Source organism: Trachinotus anak, unplaced genomic scaffold, assembly GCF_046630095.1.
Source record: "Trachinotus anak isolate AG129_WGS33_773 ecotype Australia unplaced genomic scaffold, CSIRO_AGI_Tana_v1 ptg000012l, whole genome shotgun sequence".
Classification (NCBI taxonomy): Eukaryota; Metazoa; Chordata; class Actinopteri; order Carangiformes; family Carangidae; genus Trachinotus; species Trachinotus anak.
The window spans coordinates 15,654,195-15,674,353 of NW_027273863.1; the positions used below are offsets into that span (position 1 = coordinate 15,654,195).

At 40.4% G+C, this 20,159-nt stretch overlaps 3 protein-coding genes across 3 annotated transcripts; all 3 read right to left on the reverse strand.

Annotated features, from left to right (window-relative positions):
* Positions 1–94: 94 nt before the first annotated feature.
* gpaa1 (glycosylphosphatidylinositol anchor attachment 1) lies at positions 95–5,900 on the reverse strand. The gene is made up of 13 exons (XM_071490653.1): positions 5,799–5,900; positions 5,372–5,492; positions 4,773–4,952; positions 4,434–4,545; positions 4,141–4,288; positions 3,783–3,884; positions 3,425–3,621; positions 3,117–3,313; positions 2,843–2,996; positions 2,648–2,719; positions 2,352–2,548; positions 1,609–1,779; positions 95–1,513 (listed from the first exon to the last, which is right to left on the reverse strand). The coding sequence occupies exons 2-13, from the start codon at positions 5,443–5,445 to the stop codon at positions 1,270–1,272; spliced, it is 1,848 nt and encodes a 615-aa protein (XP_071346754.1). The 5' UTR covers positions 5,446–5,492; positions 5,799–5,900; the 3' UTR covers positions 95–1,269.
* Positions 5,901–6,519: 619 nt separating this feature from the next.
* On the reverse strand, positions 6,520–8,293 carry exosc4 (exosome component 4). The gene is made up of 3 exons (XM_071492456.1): positions 8,073–8,293; positions 7,173–7,379; positions 6,520–7,054 (listed from the first exon to the last, which is right to left on the reverse strand). Exons 1-3 carry the CDS (start codon positions 8,241–8,243, stop codon positions 6,695–6,697), a joined length of 738 nt encoding a protein of 245 aa, XP_071348557.1. The 5' UTR covers positions 8,244–8,293; the 3' UTR covers positions 6,520–6,694.
* Positions 8,294–9,469: 1,176 nt separating this feature from the next.
* prkacbb (protein kinase, cAMP-dependent, catalytic, beta b) lies at positions 9,470–19,693 on the reverse strand. The gene is made up of 10 exons (XM_071491622.1): positions 19,289–19,693; positions 15,367–15,428; positions 15,158–15,286; positions 14,770–14,868; positions 14,591–14,673; positions 14,288–14,414; positions 14,088–14,183; positions 12,587–12,709; positions 12,312–12,476; positions 9,470–10,981 (listed from the first exon to the last, which is right to left on the reverse strand). Exons 1-10 carry the CDS (start codon positions 19,332–19,334, stop codon positions 10,856–10,858), a joined length of 1,056 nt encoding a protein of 351 aa, XP_071347723.1. The 5' UTR covers positions 19,335–19,693; the 3' UTR covers positions 9,470–10,855.
* Positions 19,694–20,159: the final 466 nt, after the last annotated feature.

Here is a 20,159-nt window from a genome sequence, read left to right on the forward strand (position 1 = left end):
GAATTAAATTTTGAACTAAATGTCAGTTCCTTTGTGTTGAAGTTGTATGCAAATGCAATAATATAGGAAAGTATCATGCTCCAAACAAGGAAACCAAACTTTTCTAGTGTTTTATTTTGGCATTCATAAATATAAAATAAACATGTTTCAAAGACAGTTATCAAAACAGGTATAAAATATTAGATGCAGTGATGGCTGGTTCGACAGATACAGGTGTATAAACATCGTAAAGGAAAACTAAGGATTTTTTTATCCTGGTTCTCATTTTCCCAAATTTTTGGGTGTAAAAGCAAATTGATAAAGACAAAATCTCTGCAGATCTGCACTACTGAGCTAGCTCGATCGGTAAGTTTGTTTGTGCTATTGTGTTGATACTTTCACTTAGGTAAAGGAGCTGAATACTTCTTCGACCACTGAAAGTCACACCAATATGCAAACAAACTAACCACAAAGCAACTCTTGTGTTCTGTTTTTGTCAAGGCGGTCTGGCAATGTAACTACTGTTTCTGGTTAAATAAATAATTATTCTTTAACAAAAAGGTCCATCTCTGTACGAATCCCATCTATAATGCTGTTAGACACATTAATAATCTGAAACTGTCAGTGGATGTACTTTGACATAGACCAAAAGCCCTGCTGTTTGCATTGCAGCAGCGGTTGGCAGGTATGCTGATCTTACTCAATAGTGGACTGATTGCAGAGATTTCTGTTCCTATCAATCATTTATAGCCAAAACATGGTCCAGATTCAAAAATCCCAGTTATCCTTTAAAGGACACAATCTATTAACCAAGCAATTGGTTTATTCTGTTTCACCACTGTTTACCCTTAAAATAAACCATGTCCGTACTGTCTAAACTTCTTCCATCATTACAATCCTGCCTGAAAAAATTAAACGTACAACAGTGCAGTATTTTTCTTTATGTATGACAAACAAAAATCTTAAACCAAATTGTTTTTGTTTGTTTTTTTAAACAGAAAGCAACCCAACTGTGACATTTATCGTTAATTGTGAAAAGCTCTTCCCCTCTTCCTCTCAGTTATTTGTAAATGAGATGTTAAAAACAGTCCATTCTGCTTAATTTATCAAGAATGAAATACTTGGTGTTGATACTAAAATGTCCAAAAAAAGAGATTCACAGCACTTTTTTCCAAGTCAACTTTCAAACTCTCCAGTGGATTTAACTGTCATTCCTCCTGCTGAACCTGAGAACACCTCAGAGGGTTTTTCTCTCCATGAAAGCCTTCAGTGGTTCTGCATGACTGACGTCTACTTCCAGAAGAGGATGTTCCAGAAAAGCAGCCAGCAAGGATAGACCAGCAGGGCTATGAGTGGGTAGACCAGAGAGCCGTACAGGGAGTGGTCCAGGATGCCCTGTGAGATGACTGACAGGTAGAGCAACCAACCATCATGGAAGCTGACAGGCATTTCCTGTAGCTCTTGGAAGAAAAAGACGGAAAATAGGAGTGTGCAGGCTGGACTGAGGACGACCAAGATGAAGGCTGACAGAACCCTTAGGGGAGAAGAGGAGATTGAAGTATTACTTCCATGTGACTAACAGAGCAGTACACAGCAACATCTTACGAAGCATCTGAGTGCGTTTCTTACTTTGGGACGTGGGGTGTGACGAAGGCAGCGACAGGCACCAGGGTGAGAGCCAGGATAAAGCCCAGAGAGAAGTTGATGAGGGCGGTGCAACCCAGCAGCACAGCCAGGTACAGCACGGCGACCAGCTTCAGCACTCTCCAGCCCTGCTCCGTCCCTTCACCTGACAGGAATCTGCAACAAACAACACAACAAACACCTCACTCTCCTGCATCACTGTGGCCTGAAAGTTGCACAAGTTTCTCAGTGTCTCAACTAAAGTGTTATTTGGTCACTTTCAGCTGTTCAAATAAGGGTCAATAGGATTCAGAACTTGTGATGCGGTGGTCAGGAATAATTTCAAAGCCCATGTTTTTTTTTTGTTTTTTTTTATCACCCTTTGTAAACTTGTGAGAAACACATGAGAAACAGAATTTTGTAAATGTATAAAAATGTACAGTTGAGATGGCTTAAATAAGGTTTGGGCACAGATTATATCAACAGTGAGGTTTTACACAGGTTACATGCATTTAACTCAGACGCAACTTATACGTATGTGCATGTGTACTTCACTGTCACACACAATGCAGAACTGTGAGTGCTGAGTTTTTTTTTTGAATCTGTGTGTAACAAGATTTCACTGTACAGCACACTCTACACAGTCAGGTCAGAATATTGTATGTTCTAATATCAACATGGTGCTGTCTTTTCAGACCAGAGAGCATTCAAACCACATAAAAAGAGTGGCTGCAGCTGACAGTAGCTACCTGTGTGTGTTATGAGGCAAAGCCAGCCCTGCTGTATAAACAGCGATAGCTGTCAGAACCACGGCCTCAGTCTCCAACACCGGGAAGTGTTTGACGGCCATCTCCTGAAAATGGATTGGCAGCATGTACAGAGCCACTCCAGTCAGGTGGCTGATCACCAGAGGAGTCAACACAGACAGCACTCCTGGACTGGACTCCTGGGAGGAATCACATTGTATTAAAATGGTGACTCATCAACTCAAGCCATGTGAATACTTCAATATCTGCCATGCTGATTGGATGTCTGTGTGTCTCACCTGCTCAATGTCAGCGACTCCATCTTCTGTTCTAGGTGGTGGAGTCGAAAGTTGGACCCACAGGTCTAAGGCCTGTGGTATTGTCAAGGGAAAGTCTGGCAGTCAAGCACATGTGAACAGCAATGCCAAAAGTCATACTTTGAACAAGTTATCCAACCCTATCAAAATGCAAGTGAAATTATTGTGAAAGGATACACGAAGCAGCAGGATGACGGCGAGCAGGCCGAAGGCAGGCATGTAGTAACCAATAGAGACAAAGTGAGAGAGTGAAGGCATAAGGTAGAAGAAGTAGGACTGGTGCAGGCGCTCCAGGAGGTTATTCAGCTTACGATACATTCCCTCCAGAAGCCTAAAGGACATTGATTAGGACAAAAACAGCAGCTGTCAGCTTATAACACATGCAATCTACAAAATAAAGCACATAAATATATTAAACCTATGGCAAAAGTCAGTAGACGCTTGCTCTGACCTGCCAACGGTGGTAATGTCAGTCTTGTACTGGCGGAAGCTATTGATGCCCTTGATGGTGGCAGCCTCAATGTGGTAACGCAGGAACAGGCCGTGGTCTCCCCAAGGCCGTCCACTGGCCTGCTTCATCACCATCAGCATCATGGTCTGGACTGCATGGCTGTAGCCAGATACACTGTCCCAGTCATTCCTCTGCAGCTGTAGAAACAGAGAAACTCTAAATATGACCTGTCCTACACCAAGGTAATCGCCGTTTTCACCAAACACATGAGAAAAGAGAAAATGTGCCAAGTGTCAACAAAACTTTACTTTTCCCTGGATAGTGCAAAGGACTCCTATCTTCTGGCAAAAGGCATAGAAGAGGTTGGCTAAATCCAGGTTAGGTAACTGGCCATTGAGACCTTCCAGTACCAGGTCCAAACTAGTAACAACATCACTGCTGAGCTCCAGGGACAGAGCTGCCTGGATTGAACCACCACGGCCCTGCAGTGGGGACCAGTCCATACCTAGATGAATCATTACAATTGTTACTGCAGAAGAATTCATTTAGAAAGTCACTGATGCAGAAGAAAAGAAAAATGGTTAAATGGTGTTGACCTCAACAATTCAATACTTGAAGGGAAATTTGTTGTTCGTGGTTTGTAAATGGGTGAAAGCAGGTGATCACCTGTAGTGTTGGTGTGGTGGTAGCCCTCTAGCCAAGCCTGCATACCAATGAGATCATGCTCATTCACGAGGAAGATGATGTCTTTGGCCCAGTAAATCTGATCTATTGAGGAAAACAGCAGTCATTAAAGCATGAGCTGCAACTGAAACGCTGGTCTAATGTGTTTAATTGTGTCGAAGCCATGCAGCTGATGTGAACCTGCAGATCTCACATAACTGAAGCAACCAGAGGATAAAATGCACCAAGAGTCCACTATACAGTGACATTTACAGCACAGTATGCAGTTATACTGTGGTGCTGTGGATTGCATATATGTATACAACATAGGCTGGGAGAAGACAGTGGGAGCTGAACTCACTCCTGAAGTAATGTGCCAAACCAAGCAGCAGTCCCACAGCCTGGTTGTTGTTATCGCCCGGGCTGCAGGGAGCACTCAGCACCAGGGCTTCGGTCCGAGGAGCTCTAGGGGCCCGAAGGATCCCATATACATTCGTGCCTTTCACCATCTGAGGATGGTGAGAGATGAAGAAGAGCCACAGAATACGCACAAACATAATATAAATATTAGTCAGTTGCTCGCAAAGAGCAGAAAAGTGGACAAAGGAGCATTCTTAAAGTAAAAATGCAAAATGTCTTCAGTCACAAACTCACATATCTTTCTTTGTTTTCATCAGGAAAGGGAAGAGTGCGAGAGAAGCTCTGGGTAAATACTTCTAGCCCTCTAGCCTGCATGGTCTTCACCAACCAATCCACAGGCATCCCACTGCAGAGAAACATAAAAGCAAATGCTGTAGGGCTTAGTATGGCAGCTAAGGTCAGAAAACGGAAAGGAATGTTTTACAATCCTGTGAGACTCCGACAAGACTTAGCATTACAAATTTAAAAAATGCTTTTGTTTGCTATCATCATAAACAAGATCCTCCAAGATTTTAAAAAACAGATTATTTTCAGGCTTTCTACAATTTTTAATTGAAGCCGCATGGTACTTACCCTGCTTTCTTCTTATGAGCAGCAAACTCCCTGCCAGTGGCCAGCGCCCTCTCCCCGGCTGGAAACCGCTCCTCCACCATGGTAGACCCCATGGCATTCTCTGACATGTACGTCCGCAGAGTGAATGGTTCAAAAGCTAAACCCATGAACCAGGCCACACCCGCCACGTAGCAGACCATACTGAGACAGAGACATGAAAGTGGCACAAAAATCATATAAGGAATACACACTGGTGCACAGGGGTTATTCTAAAATGCAAAACAGACTGAAAAAAAACAGTCACCAGTGCATTTGATAGTTCACTTTGGCAAATTAATTCTTCAGTGACTACAAGCCATGAATGGATAATCAGACAATGGGTCCCTGCTGACATTCACATACAACACATAAAACAGGCACCCAGACTGAAAGAGATGCAAAACAACAAAAACTGCTCTTTTTTTTTTTTTTTCACTTTGTGGTTATTTTGTGTCTCTTTATGGTCATGTTGCATCTTTCTGTGATTGTCTGACTGACTTGCCAACAATAAACAGTCACACTTAAAACATTGGCTCTGGCCCATGAGCCTGTGCAGGAATTGTTTCATATTAAAATCTCACCAGATTGGGGTATTGAGGCGGGTGAGCAGGCTGATCAAAGCCCGTCTTCTGTTTGGGTCAGACAGCAGCCCCATGTTGTTGTCGGCTGTAACACAGTCCTGGAGCCTGGACACCCTGGACCCTGAAGGCAGCACACGCTGTAACTTTAACTATTATTTAAGATCAATTATCACTGAGACAGACAACCGCAAAACTAGATATCGTGAGTTTCGGCTTTATATGACTCAGGTCATTATAAGGGTTTACTGCCGCCCTGCCGCGTCTCAGCATCTATTGACAGCTGTGGTTAGCCTTGTGTTAGCTAGCAGGCTAACCTCGCTGGATGGGGATGTGCTTTAAACCGCTGCCCTCTGCGAAGGCGAAATAATAATCAAACTTTCCGTGGTTATTTTTTTTAATTTTTCGCATAGTATGTATGAACACATACCTCTTTCCAGTGTAAAGCTGGTCACATCCACCTGCAGAGGTGGAGCTCATTCACAGCAGCCGATGCTAAATGCTTTAACTTCCTTGTTCCTGCGGGAACATTAATGTGGTGGACTGACATCCGGTCCAAAAAAAAACTAAATAAAATAGAATAAAATAAACACAGCGATTAATCTTACTGGACGTGTCAATCAACTGCTACATTGTCATCATAATCTATTATCATTATTATGTATTATTAATATTAATATTATTATTAGTAGTGGTATTATTATTATTATATTAAATTGACCTTCCAAACTTGGGATGAAAATTGCAATTGCATTGCATTGCAATTTTAACAACATAAATTTGACTGAGTTATAAATGGAAAATCAGCATTTTCTGTTTGTTCAATTGATATACTATATGTAGCCTGTTTTGATGCTGTTTAACATTGTATCAACAGCATTACCAACACTGAAAACTGGGAAGTGACAGCAAATGTTTTGATCTTGGCACTTTTGGTTTGAGGTTGGATCAAGATCTGGTGACTTTCAAGGCCACAGCATATTCAGTTTTTTTTTTTTTTTTTCAGTCTCCTTAAATGCGGGTTATTGATCAGAATAATATGTGAGCAGGTGTATTCATTTTTGTACTGGGATAAGGATTATGCTTTCAACTACTTAAATACATACGTAAATTCAACTACTCACAAATAAACAAGCATGAAAGAAAGGATGCAGAGTTCACATATTTATTATTAGCTTCACTACATATATACAAAAGTACACAGCAATTGCTATGAATACATAAAAAATGCAAGCAAGATTCTCCATCATTCTTCTCCATTCAAAGTCCAATAACATTTCCAGGCTGCACCCACAAACAGTCCAGATTTTCCCCCTCCTCCCTGCATCACTCCCCAGTGAGCACTGACACTTCTTGGAGATGCTGTCGCACCACCTCATCCAGCACCTTGCTTACACCTTTACAGGCTGTCATGGCAGCTTCAATAAGAGTCTCTAGGTGATCCTGGTGTAGTCTGGCATCCATCTGCAGCAAAGCAATCTGTCCACCCCGGGGAAGCAGTGCTAAGGCCAGGGAGCTCACTCCTCCACTTTCCTCTGCGTAGCAAAGGTCAGCAAGAGGCGTCTCATCCACAAACCCGACAGTGCAAGCACATACGTAGTCCCGCATGGGGATGCCGGCGTCAATCACTGCCAAAGTGGCAGCATTCACACACACACTGTAGTTTCCTCCATCTGACTGCAGAATCTGTTTGGACAGAAAAGTTTTCATGTACTTAGGAACAAAAAAAAAAAAATCAATTCACAAAAAGTACACTTACACCCATCAAATCCATGTCTCCCTGTCGAACAGTCTAATTACTGACCTTGACATAGATGTCTATCTGAGACCGTGGGTACAGCTGGGTCATCACAGCAGCTTCAAACGTCTGCTTGAGGTGGAGGCTCATCTCAGTGGACTTGCGGTCCCCATGGGGTCTCCTCTTCCTTTCTGCTGTGCTGAACGTGGCCATGCTGTACTGACAGTTGATAACAGCCCGATCGTGCAGGGTCCGACTGCGTGAGCCGCGCATCTAGTAGTGATAAACACAAACATCTCATGATATCTTGCAGAAAAGCTGGGCGTCGATGTTCGAATTCCTCACAGAGGTGTTGCATGGGGTTGAGGTCAGGGCTCTCTCGCTCCTTAAACTTCCCCACAAAGTTGGAGGAAAGTGTCAGTGTGTGCTGAAAGTTTAGATTTCCCTTCCTTATAAATAAACAATGAAAAACAGCCGTATATCAAAAATACACAAGCGCATCCACATACTTTTGTGTATGTAATGTTGACAAGTCTATTAGGTTGGTCAGTTGGCCAGTAATAACACATAACACATTTATTTAAGCTGTGATAATGTAACACATTACTTGACTAATCATAAAATACCAAAGTATGATATGTTAAATTATAATGATTTACTCTATAATCTCAGTTTGTTGTTCTCTGAGTCAGCTTTAAAGAAAGTGGGGTTTTTTTCATAGTCAAATATAAACTGCACGGTCCCTCACTTTGAATGGCATTTCGTGCCATTCTGGATCATGGATAAACCTACATGGAAACAACAAAGCTCTATCCAAACTCACAGGAATGACCTACTATAAGTTGATGAAGTTTACAGAAATTACTGGCGCTGGCAACTGCCGTGCTCATTTGCTAAATAAATCCATATCATTTTTTGTTATGTTGTAACTGTTGGCTAACCCTCCCCTCCATCCATGCCACTTACTTCATGTGGACCGTACACCACGGCCAGAGCCTTCGTGTTTCCCTGCTCTATATACGCCGAACCGTCCGCCTGAGCGAACACCCCCATACGGGCCTGAACCTTCCGCAGCTCGGTGGCCTTTCGTCCATCTAGACGGTATCCCTGGTCAGACAGCAGCTCCAAGCCCGCCATGTTTCCGCAAACTACGAATGAACTGCAACACGACGCCCCACGTGTCCGGCACTGTACTACATTACCCACACACCCTCTCACTGGAAGGATTACGGGAAAGCCAAAGGTTCAAAAATGTACCGTTCGAATTGTTGGTGTTTGAAACGCTGTAAGAGTTTGTCCTTCTCTGTATTTACAATAAGCGCAAAAGTAAATAGTCGGCAAGAGAACCGCTATTTCTTTGTTTCAAAATGAACTAAAGCATATCTGAAAACTATAGCTAATGCAAAAATCAAAAAGCCAAAATAACAATTCAAAAATATTACCTTTTATTGCTCGAAAAGTGTTTATGTATGGAGCATAAATGACTTGTTTCTCAAAGTTATAAAAATGTATATGTACGAGCCATCTTCCTTACTTTGCTGAAATAGATTATTTACTCAACACTTAAAAGCAGGCGACATATAGAGTTGTTGACTAATGTATTACTTCTGTATCATTTAAATACAAAAAGCTCTTTGGTTTATATGCTTGTACCTCTGCTTTTTTTATTTCACTGCTGAAACCTTTCTAACATAAATTTGTTTTTATTTACTTATCACTCACATCTTTGACCAATTAAGTTCATAATTGTGAATTCAGTGCTACTTGTATGTTCATTTGTTTTTGCAATAAAAGTAAAAAAAGAAAAAAAAAGAAACATAGGGGTGAAAAAAATCTTCATAAAATTGAGAACAAAATTACTTGATAAATCTAATTTTTGTTTATTGCTGTACACTAAAAAACTGGTTTGCTAATAAATGATTTTTAGAAGTTACCATATAACATAACAATATTATACATTTATACATTGAATGTGCAATTACATTTAATGCATCACATCATTATAGTTGAGCATAAGAAAATATCACAGAATGAAAGCAACAAAAATGCCCATTCTCGACTGTTCTCAATATGAAACTATACAATTTGAATGATATTCATTATGAAGTGAATATGTTAAAAAAAGGAGAGGAAAAAATACGAAACAAAATAAAGTGAAAAAGTAAGCATATGCTCTCAATTTACTGACTACTGAGTCTCAAATTAATTACTAAAAGTTATAAGAACTGTGGTTAAATCTAGTATCTATCATATTCATGAACTACTCTATATTACTGTGTGACTAAATTAAGACCATCTTAATGCGCATATGCCAGGGACACAATGGTAAATGTCAAAATGCAAGGAGAGTAGCACAACTTCAACACTTTTAAAAATAAAATTTATTAGCATCTCTAATGTGTATAAATAAAAACATATATGAAACAATGCATATACGTATAATGTAATGAGCTTAACAATAACAGGGTTACATGTGATACAAAGGAGCAGTCTTTATTTTAGACAGTGTATTGTGAGGAAAACTGTACCTTGAAATCAAGCTTTCAAATAGGCATACCTGTAAGTTGCAAACCTACATTCTTTGACAAGAATGAAACAACATAATCTGTTTGGAGGTGATAACAGGGAGAATATGGCAAATTGCAGTTTTGCATTCCCGTTTCTTTAGATTTTAAAACATCTTTGATTTAATACATTATAAATTCTGTACTTTTTTTAAGGTATCACTAACAATGTTGAAGCACAAAGCCGCAACACTATTCACATTGACCTTCTCAGCTTTACATTACACTCAATAAAAACCCTAAAAAGGATTTCACTTCACTCTTTTCCATTTACTGAAGTCACATTGTTCCACAGACTCGTAACAATAGGTCTTTATAAGCAGACCTGAAATCTAGGGACAATATGACTATAATGTTAGACACAGCGACAAAAAAGATTAAGATACCGAATGACAAATTTTACATGTAACTAACAGATCCAGGAGGATCTAACAAACAACTGGATTTGGATTTTACTAATGTAACAAGGTTTGTCATTTTCTGCGATGGCTTGCTGTGCCAGAATACCAAGAAGACAGTAAGTGGATGTTTTTGTGGGGGGGCGGGGGGGCTGAGGACTTGGCTCTCTAAGGCAAAAAGCAAAGAAAGGAAAAGACCTCTCTTCTTGTGTCTCCCAATGTTTTCTATTTGGTCATGCTTTAAACACCCGACATGTTCAAATGTCTTACAAAACTGACAGATATGCACATAGGACAAATACTACCTCTGAAAGCTGGCCAGTACTTGTTGTGGACTTGTAACAGACCATTAAATATACACCACTGACGACTAGAGGGAGTACCCTCCAACCCACACAACTGTGTGTCAAACTGCCACAGACAAGTCAGTTACAATGTGTGGACTATTATTGGCCGTTGTCTCAGTTTTTCCTCATAAATTGAAAAATATCACATTTTAAAAGGGGGTAACAACATCCAAGACTAACTGCTTTAAAGTAAAAAAAAAAAACAGTGGGTAGGTACAAAAAAAAGAAAAAAGAAAAAGTGGTGTGTCTGCTTTATTACGCAGGTGTACGTGACAGTGAGAGGTTATCGGCACCCAAGGATCATGGCGACCTCATTCAGCCTTGTGGAATGAAGGGACTATGTAGTAGATCTGAAAAACGATGGTCTCTGCTCCATCCCAAGTCTTTAGAAGAGTGCAAAGATCCCCTTTTTTTCCCTGATTTATCCATGTTCCCGCGTCCTAAAACTCTGCAAACTCTTTCCCGCATTTTTCCGTTAAAGAAACGCGGATTTCCTCCTCCTCGTAGTCGTCGAAGTTGCTGGTGTCCCCTGGGCCTCTGCACTTTGGTATGAACGGGGCTTCCACCTGCAAGAATAAGAGAAATACACATTTTAACATGCAGGATTTATATTTATGTCTATAGAGCCAGTCAGAAAAACAACAACAGACAGAAGAAATACACTCTTCTTACAGAGAAATTGTCAAAAAACTTAAAACCACTGAGCACAAAATGCATCTAGAAAATGTCGAGACACAAATGTCAAGCCTGCTCTGAAGTATTTCTTCAAAGGTGTCAGTCCACCTCCCTCAGCTCTGTATTTAGTAAACATATACTGTGTTTGGGTGGTAGAGAGAAGAAGTGAAGGTGGAGAGACACTCAATGAGAAACTCATTATAGAAACGGTCATTATTATTATTGTTGTAGATTTTGCAGATGATCAAATACAATCCAATTGATTTGATCATTTCATCTACAGAGATTGTGACTTTCTATCTTTTTTCATTCATCTTTCAGAAAAAAAAAATATTATCATGAAAGAAGAGACAGAGTGAAAATGGGTCTAAAATCGCCTTTTGCAACAACCCTGCAGGATAATACTACATTCTAACAATGTCACACTGCAGTATTTAACAAGAAAAAAAAATCACACATCTGACTCACATAGGACTGTCAATAGACAGAAAGAAAAATAAAGCAGGCTTCCTGATTTGTGTGTCAAACTGTTTCAACATCACAGAATCTCACATGGTTTTGTCTTGTGGAGGCAGAAATTTTGCAACCAGTAACCACTGTAAAGAATTAGGGGCAGCAGTAAATCAGGGAATAACATAAAAAGTTAAAGAAAATGGTAACATCTTGAAATGAAATGTAATGAGCCTGCTCATTGTGAAGCAGACTCAGATTTAAGGATGTATTTGACACAGAAGAGCTGGTCTAAAGTTTCTGAAAGCATAGTATGATTGTTTGATAACTGAGGTTAAATAGCATCAACAGATCAATAGGATTCAAGCCCGAGCTAAATATCCACTTTGATTAATCGAAACACTATTTCTATTGTCCTCCCTGCAAAATGGCATGTGACACTGATAACTCACAGCCATCAGTGGAGTTGGGTGATTTCCAAGAGGAAAAAAAAACCCATAAGACTCTGATTGCCCAATTCTGAAATGACTTAATGAGTTAATATTCACGCAAAAAAGACTGTCCTCCACACAAGAACCCAGAACCACAGAATAAATTTGATGAAGAGTCCTCAGATAACAAAATAGTCTAAAATAACACTGTTGCAGCATCATAGCTGGGAATTTTACAACTAGCAAAAAATCGATATGAACAAATCAATATCTAATTAACTTGTTTTTTTACAGGGGTAACACTGTTTGGTGTCACTACAAAATGCATTTGGTGTCTTGCCTTTCTCTCGTAGATGGCGATCCAGTCTGTTGTGGAAAACCATTTGTGGCCCTTAATGTCATTGACTCCATTCTTCAGGTTGCCATAACGTTTGGTCAGATCTACCTGCAGCAGGTTTCTCAACAGATCCTTCAAGTCGGAGCTGAAGTGGGAGGGGAATCGCACCTAGAAATAAGAAACAGGAACTTTTTAGACTTTTTTTTTTCTCAGTTTAAATACAAGAGTTTTGTAATAAAGGACTCTTTTTCATTTGTTAAAAATAAACACCTGCTTACCTTTCCAGACACTATCTTCTCATAGATCTGAATAGGCTGATCTGCAAAGAACGGAGGGTAGCCAGCTGCCATTTCATAGATGAGAACTCCGAGGGCCCACCAGTCCACAGCTTTGTTATAGCCCTAAAACAGTGAAGACAGACACAGGTGTAAGAGGTTCCATATTAAGACAGTCTCTGAATTTAAGAGGAAACTGCCAAATGTCCTATATCCCCAAATGGACCTAATGATAACATTATGCTGGGGAAATATTCTTTGTTTTGGGACTTGCATAAAAAAATGCTTAATTTTCATACTGTACATTGTAATTATTACAAGAACGTACAGTATGAAAACCCCATTAGTTAAAAGGCAATATCCACCTTTGGCTACTCAGACTGTGAGATATTTATGATACTTTTTATTGTGTGTAGTAGTTTACCTTTTTGTTGCACCAACTTTCAACTTTCGTCTCAACCCAAGTGAGTTTCTATACTTGTCTAAATTCAAATGTAGATTGTATTTTCTGGTAAAAGAGCTGTTGCAATAGCAAAGTGTGAGGTTTCCTCCAGTTGATAAAAAACTAGATTTGCAAAAAAAAACACATCACGTCTTTTTGGTCTACTGAGGCTGAAAGAAACTGAAAAAAAATGTTGGTATCTCTTCCTCTTGTGCAGATTTCCTCTTGATGTTTGTTCCACAGTGAATGTGGTCAATGTTAAAAAGAAACCTGACATTTCCTATGGGTGTTTAAGGTAGTAGGGTGATCGACCATCATCAGAGCGATCACTGACAGCTTCTGCCTTTGTTAAGACGACATTTGACTTGTTTTCCCATTAATGTATTAACTTGTTATTATTATTATTTGTAGTATTAAATTAATATTAAATCTAATTTGCCCTGCCATAGTTTCACATATATAGTCGTTTGTAACTGATGCTGCACACAGTGACCAGCCAACTGTCATTGAAGCGCAGCTGTGTGCTGTGTTGTGATTCAGGGAGGAGATCGATAGGCAGACAGAACATGTCCTTTGGTTCGGTGTCTTGGCCCGCTGCTTTGTAAGGTTGCACATAGAACTTCGGACAGCCAGCGAGACAGAGAGAGATCTTTTTCTTTCTCTCTCTCTCTCTCTCTCTCTCTATGGTAATATATGACAAACATCCACCCACCCCCACATCCCCAGCAATCATATCAGCTATTGGAAATTTGACAGAGTGACGATAAGACGATCACACTGTGGTTAAGATTGCGCAGCCCTATTAGGTAGCTTGACAATTTTGCTTGAAAATGTATTTGTACAAGGGCTGGAAAAAAAACTTAAAGTGATTGATGTTATCTATTAGTGAAATTAGGTCTATTAGGTCTTCTGAGAAATGCAAAAACAAAAACTGTATCACTGCATTAAGACCTGTGGGGTTGACTTTTGTTGCAGTACAGAAAAAGGAAGGGGAAAGAAAAAGGAAAATATTTGTTCATTCATTAATTGGTTCAGACAAAAAAAAAAACAGAATGTCCATACTTTGCTGAGGATGATTTCTGGCGCCAGATACTCCGGTGTCCCACACAACGTCCAGGTCCTGCCTTTTACTCTCTTGGCAAATCCAAAGTCTGTCACCTAGAAGTCAGGAACACATATACATTTCTATACCATTCATGTCCAAAGTGTGGACATATGAGACAAAGCAGCATTACATATTCATTCAGTGCATTCTAGCTCACCTGAATGTAGCCGTGGTGGTCAATGAGGAGGTTCTCAGGTTTCAGATCTCTGTATATGAGATCTAGTGAATGGAGGTACTCAAATGTCAGCACTATTTGGGCGGCATAAAACCGTGCATGTGGTTCACTGGAAAGGAAGAATAGATAAGTGTGTTTGGTGTCATAGAAAAACACCAACACAAGCAATCTCAAAAACTGATAAAAGTTCGGTATGAGCAGAAAATAAATAATAAATACAGGTGGCACTGCACAATAAGATGCTGTATATTTTATACGTATTGAGCACTGCACAATAATACTCACCTGAACCTCCCAATTCTTCTTAAGTGTGAGAACATCTCTCCTCCTGGAACGTACTCCATCACCATGTACAAATTGGAGTTGTCCTACAAAAAAAGTAAAATACACTTTAATATTGCTGATAAACTATAAGGGGAAATTAAGTTGCTACATTAGAAAAAAAAAAGAAAAGTACACTGTACCTTAAACGCGTACTCAAGTTTGACGAGAAAGGGGAAGCTCACAGCCTGTAATATCCTCTTCTCATTTAATGTGTGTTCTATTTGCTTGAGTTTCACCACCTGACAGATAAAAAGAGATAGACCTTGTCAGGAAAATCTCACTTACGTTAGCAACATCTAAGATAGCAAACTTTGAGAGGAAAGGAAGCTTTTAGTTATTTATTTATTTTACGTGTGTCCCCTAGTAACCCTGTAATGCAACAGCAACAGGTTATTATGGTTATACAGTATTTGCTGGATATCTTAAGCGGCACCAAACATTTGTTGTCGCTGTACATTTACCTGCTAATGTCAACACTGTTATTTCTTTGAAAATGACCCATGATGCCCGATGCATGTTTTTACTGACCTTCTGCTTGTCCAGTATTTTCATGGCAAAGTATTGCTCTGTTCCTTTGTGTTTCACCAGCATGACTCTCCCAAATGAGCCAGTACCCAGGGTCTTTAATCTGTCAAAGTCATCTAGGCACGTTGTGCTCTGTGGAAATAAAAATGTGTTAGCCTTCTCTGTGGACGAAGCTACCACAAACGTTAAGTTCAGCTTTTCATTATTCTGACCTGTGGTGGGCATTCCCATTTCCGTAAGAAATCTTCTTTGGCTTTGGCTAGAAACTCTTTCACTAAAACAAACAACAAAAAAAAGATGCAGTTAGCCTCTGCTTCTTCTTTAGCAACACAGTTTGGGTCATTAGTACAAAAAAACAGGTACTTAAAAAGGTTTAAGGCCAAATGCTACTGTACTAGAAGGGGAAAGGGAAAAAAATGAGGGAAATGGAAATTAAATTGCAAATCAATGGAGAAGAAAACAGGGCAACGTCAACTCTCATCTGGATATAAATTAAACAAAAATATTAAAAATACCACATACTTTGCTCTAAAGGTGGGACAATACACAAACACAAGACAACACCATTCAAGACAGGCAGACTAGTGATGCATGCCAAGAAACTCAGTATATTTTCTGTTAATTAGCAGCCTTATTCAAAAGGGAAGGGGACCACAACACTTAAAAATTACAGGGTAGGTTTCTCTGAGCATCTTGTGCATCACTTAATATGGTTTGAGGGAAAGCTATAAAACACAGCATAAAAATGGTAAGCAGAGACAAACCAATGTATGGGAAACACAGCAGACAGCAGATATCCAGATTGAGAGAATGTGGATAACAAAAACACTGACTTATTATCAAAGCACACAGTAAAAGCAAGCACGTCTAGCAAGTCTTCACAATGAGACCAATGCCGTTTTGCCATTCTGGTCATCTTTTGGAGGAATGAGCATACCAAAAGTCTCTATTGATCACCAAGGTTTTGCAGGAACAATCACCCACATGGATGGGATGATACAGAAGAGAAGACAGAGAGAAATATAGAGTTCATGTACATAACAACAAGTATAACACATCAACAAACATGAAGCATATGTAATGAACCAAAGCGACAAGAATGAAAACAGAGTTGACATTCACCTGAGGAATTTAAACAGAGACTGACTGTCTCCTGTGGTTTTCAAGGAACAGGTGTACCCAAATGCCATGTAGCACAAATTCAGTCATGCATATTAAGTCAGATTGAAAAGATAACAATCCATACTAGAGAAAGGAAACGTTCAAAATCTACCATGTTCTACAAAGCTTCTGAGTTTCTGTAAAAATATAATGTGGGTTTGTTTTTATTTTTTTTGCACGTAAAACTGAATTTGCCTTAACAAAATAAATCAAAATCAATTTGTTGTTTAATCAGTTGGTTGGTAAGCACATAACTAAAACTATTTTGATAACTGATTAAACAGATTATTTGAAATGCCAAATATGTCCTAGTTTCTAGCTTCTCAACTGTGTGGCTTGACCCATGTGACTGGTGAACTTTTGATTAAACAAAATAAGCAATTTGAGGTCGTCACCTTGGGCTTCAGGAAACTGTGATTGTCATTTTTCTACATTTTCAGACCTTCCATAGATGAAACTAGGGCTTCAACAGAATTTCCAAAGCCTGAGATGATGTCTTCGAATGTCATGTTTAGTACAAACAACCATCCAAATCCCAGATATTTTGTATTTATAATGATGTAAACAGAGAAAAACAGGAAGAGTTGGGATTTCTCATTTATGCTTGAAACTGAAATTAATGAATTATAAAATAGATATTGATTAATTTTGTAATGATCAAATGATTATTCAACAAACTGTTTCAGCTCTAATCTGACATTTTCACAAACCAAATGATAACTCAAGAAATTTACCTCCAGATTGATATTGAGAATTGACAATGAAAATAATTTTTTACAGCCCTGGAACATAACTGCTGATTTAATACTCGCCATCCAGAAACTCGAAACAGTTGAATAATACGAGCTCTTTTTGTTCCCACAATAGTCTCTCCAACATTTTGTACCTTGAGGGAAAACTAAATGGTCCAAAGCCAGCACAGTTGGCCAACCCTTCCTGACAGCAATGCTGAGATCCAGACAAGCATAACACGGTTTAGTTATGTCAGTCTGTCCTGTTGCACTATTCTGTGAAACACAATACACGGGCACAGAGAAATGAAATAGGTGTCATGATGGCAACTGTTTAATCTCCCTGTGACCAACTGATCCAGCTAGTGGCAGCGATATAGAGTAAACACAGGTAGCCTAGTGTATAAACAGTGCTGTAGGTAACCAGGTCGTCTTGTCAGAGCGGTTACACTCCAGACAAATCTGCAGCTCAGGGCACAGTGTCAGCTTAAACAGGTTTAACAGTTAGCCACGGCCTAGGATCTCAGGATCATAGTTACACTCAAAAGAAATGCTTGGAAGTATGAGAACTATTGCTGATCTGATCATCTCTGTCTGCCTGAGTGTCTCTGGTTGGCACCGTTCTCTGTGCCTGCCTGGTCTCTCTCAACAGGTCAATAAATCTCAGAGGAACGTTTTCACTGCATCATATAGTGACAATACTTTAAACAAACTAAGTGCGTAACTGAACACAGATGGTTCTGTGCAAGTTTTAAGAGTGTAAAAGTGCATGAAAAGTCAGTGCATATGTGACTGAATTTAAGCCATCAAATGCAACTGGTTCTGCATCAAGCAATAAACACCTACAGTTTTTATGTTTACAACCAGGCATAGGGAAACATGTATGATATACTGCATGGGATGCTCAACGATGACCAGCTGCACACATCAAAGTACACGAGCGCAAAGTGACACTGGCCTGGGCCGAGTTACGTCAAACCTTTCAAAGCTTGTAATACCCCTTATCCTCTGACGAAGGTCTGATGACAAGCTGCTCCAGTCAATGACAAGCTGAGTGTGAGAAGTGAGCCTTGGTGGACGTTTACCACAGCAAGATTAGAAATGGAGCTCTAAATAAACATAAGTGACACAATTCGAGTGTGTTTGTGTGAGTGTGAGTGTGCATATGCCAGGAAGACAGTAGTAGGTCCCAGTTTTATGAATGGAAAGAGGGCATTTGTCATTTCTTCACCATATTTGGTCAGGGTGCTGTACAGAGGGAAAGCTTTGTTTATGTAGCCAAGAATAAAATGTAGCACTGAAGCCTGAGGCAGAAAAAGTCCCACACTGCCTTCAAGTAAAATTTATTGGCCATTTATAACAATTACTTTGGTTTTGTGGTTTATTGCTGCAGATTTAAGATCACCAGTGCAAAGTTTCTATCTAACAGAGCTAACTGTGCTAAGAGGAGGCTGCAACAAAACATACAGTAAGAACCACGTCGTGATTGTTACAAGCAGAGGATCACGGCACAGAAGAGATGATGAGGTGATGCTAGGCTGGAGATTTTTTTTTTTTTTTTTTTGTCCAAGTATATCGATGTGAGGCGACTGCACGCCACGGTTAACTGTATGTGCGCACAGGCCTGAACAGCTACCACCATCAAGAGGCAATGAAATGACAGGGGCCTTCTGAGGGCTAATCCCCCCCTCATAGCTTAAGTTAGCAGGCTAGCTGGTCATCAAGCTTTTATCCTTCTTGTGCTCCCAGCAGGCAGGCGAGTAACCTTTTAAAAGTGTGAATTGATCCATATGGGGAGTTTATCGATAAGCATTGCATTCACAGCTCTGTAATAAATGCTTTAATAGCTTGCTGTTAACGCTGTCTGTCAATGCTCCCCTTCCCCACCCCCTTGCAGCCAAGAAAGCCACAACATCCACGGGGTCTTGTTGCTGCTAGCCAGCTTCGCTAGGCCTTTAACTAATTTAATGTGCAAGATCAAAAAAAAAAAAAAAAAAAAAAAAACCCTGAAAGATTGTTTTTCTACAACTAAACGGCGAAGTGTCTGCAGCGCTGGTGGGATAACCGTGCGGGGGGTGACGGACGGACGGACGGCCCTCCCCTGCTTTACCGTAGCTGCCAGATAGGACAGTGTTAAGTGCTATACCAAGGGTAGCTAGCTGCTTTATGGGGGCTTGGTAAGTGTCAAACGCCTGAATACAACATGAAACGGCGCTGAGGCCGACCAGCAGCCCGGACTCACCGCTCTCCAGCTCGTTGCCCTTCTTGGCGGTGGCAGCGTTCCCCATGGTGTGGAAGACACGGCGGTCGCTCCGACTGAGAGGAGATGGCGGTGGCTACAGCTAACCTTCCTACAGCCGATACTTCCCGAGCTCTTTAAGACAGGCAAAACACTAATAAATCGACGGGGATAATTTTTGTTCGAGTTCAAACGCGTGGAGATGGAGTCCGGTGTCCCTTCCGGCAGCCCCCCTTCGCTCTCCCTCAGTCTCTCCCTCTCCTGCTTCCCCCTGAAAGGTTTCCGCTCTTGCTAGTGGAGCTCTCTCTGTGTGGTTGACATGAAGCTAGCGGTCACTTCTGTTCCTGACTGAGCTGCTGCTGCTGCTGCTGCTGCTGCTGCTGCCCCCCCCCTCCTCCTCCTCGTCCTCCTCCTGCCCCCCCCAGCCCTCAGCCCTCAGCCCTCAGCTGCACTCACGGTATAGTTAGTGTTAGGATTGGTCAGAGATGTCTCTGTCAAGATACCAAACCGGCCTTGCTTCCGCGTTTTTGGAGCATCACGATTGCATTCACAGATATGGGATGACATTTGAGTGCTCGTTTGTTATTAGAGGCTAAATATAACTCGGGCGTTTATTAATGCCTCTTCTTTGTTTGATTTGTAATTGGTTGCTAATGCAGCTATTAATGGGCGCGGCTGCAGTTTCAGGAGTGTTCATATGTTGCCATCATGACCTAATGTTTCAGTATTGAGCAGACATTTCTTGTTGAAGTCTTCCTATAAACTTTTACACTTTGTATCAGCCGCACCTAGAGGCTACTTTAATTGCATGCATGACGAAATCGGAAGTTTGTGTAGTTGCATATGGCAATAAGCATAAATAACATGGCAAAAA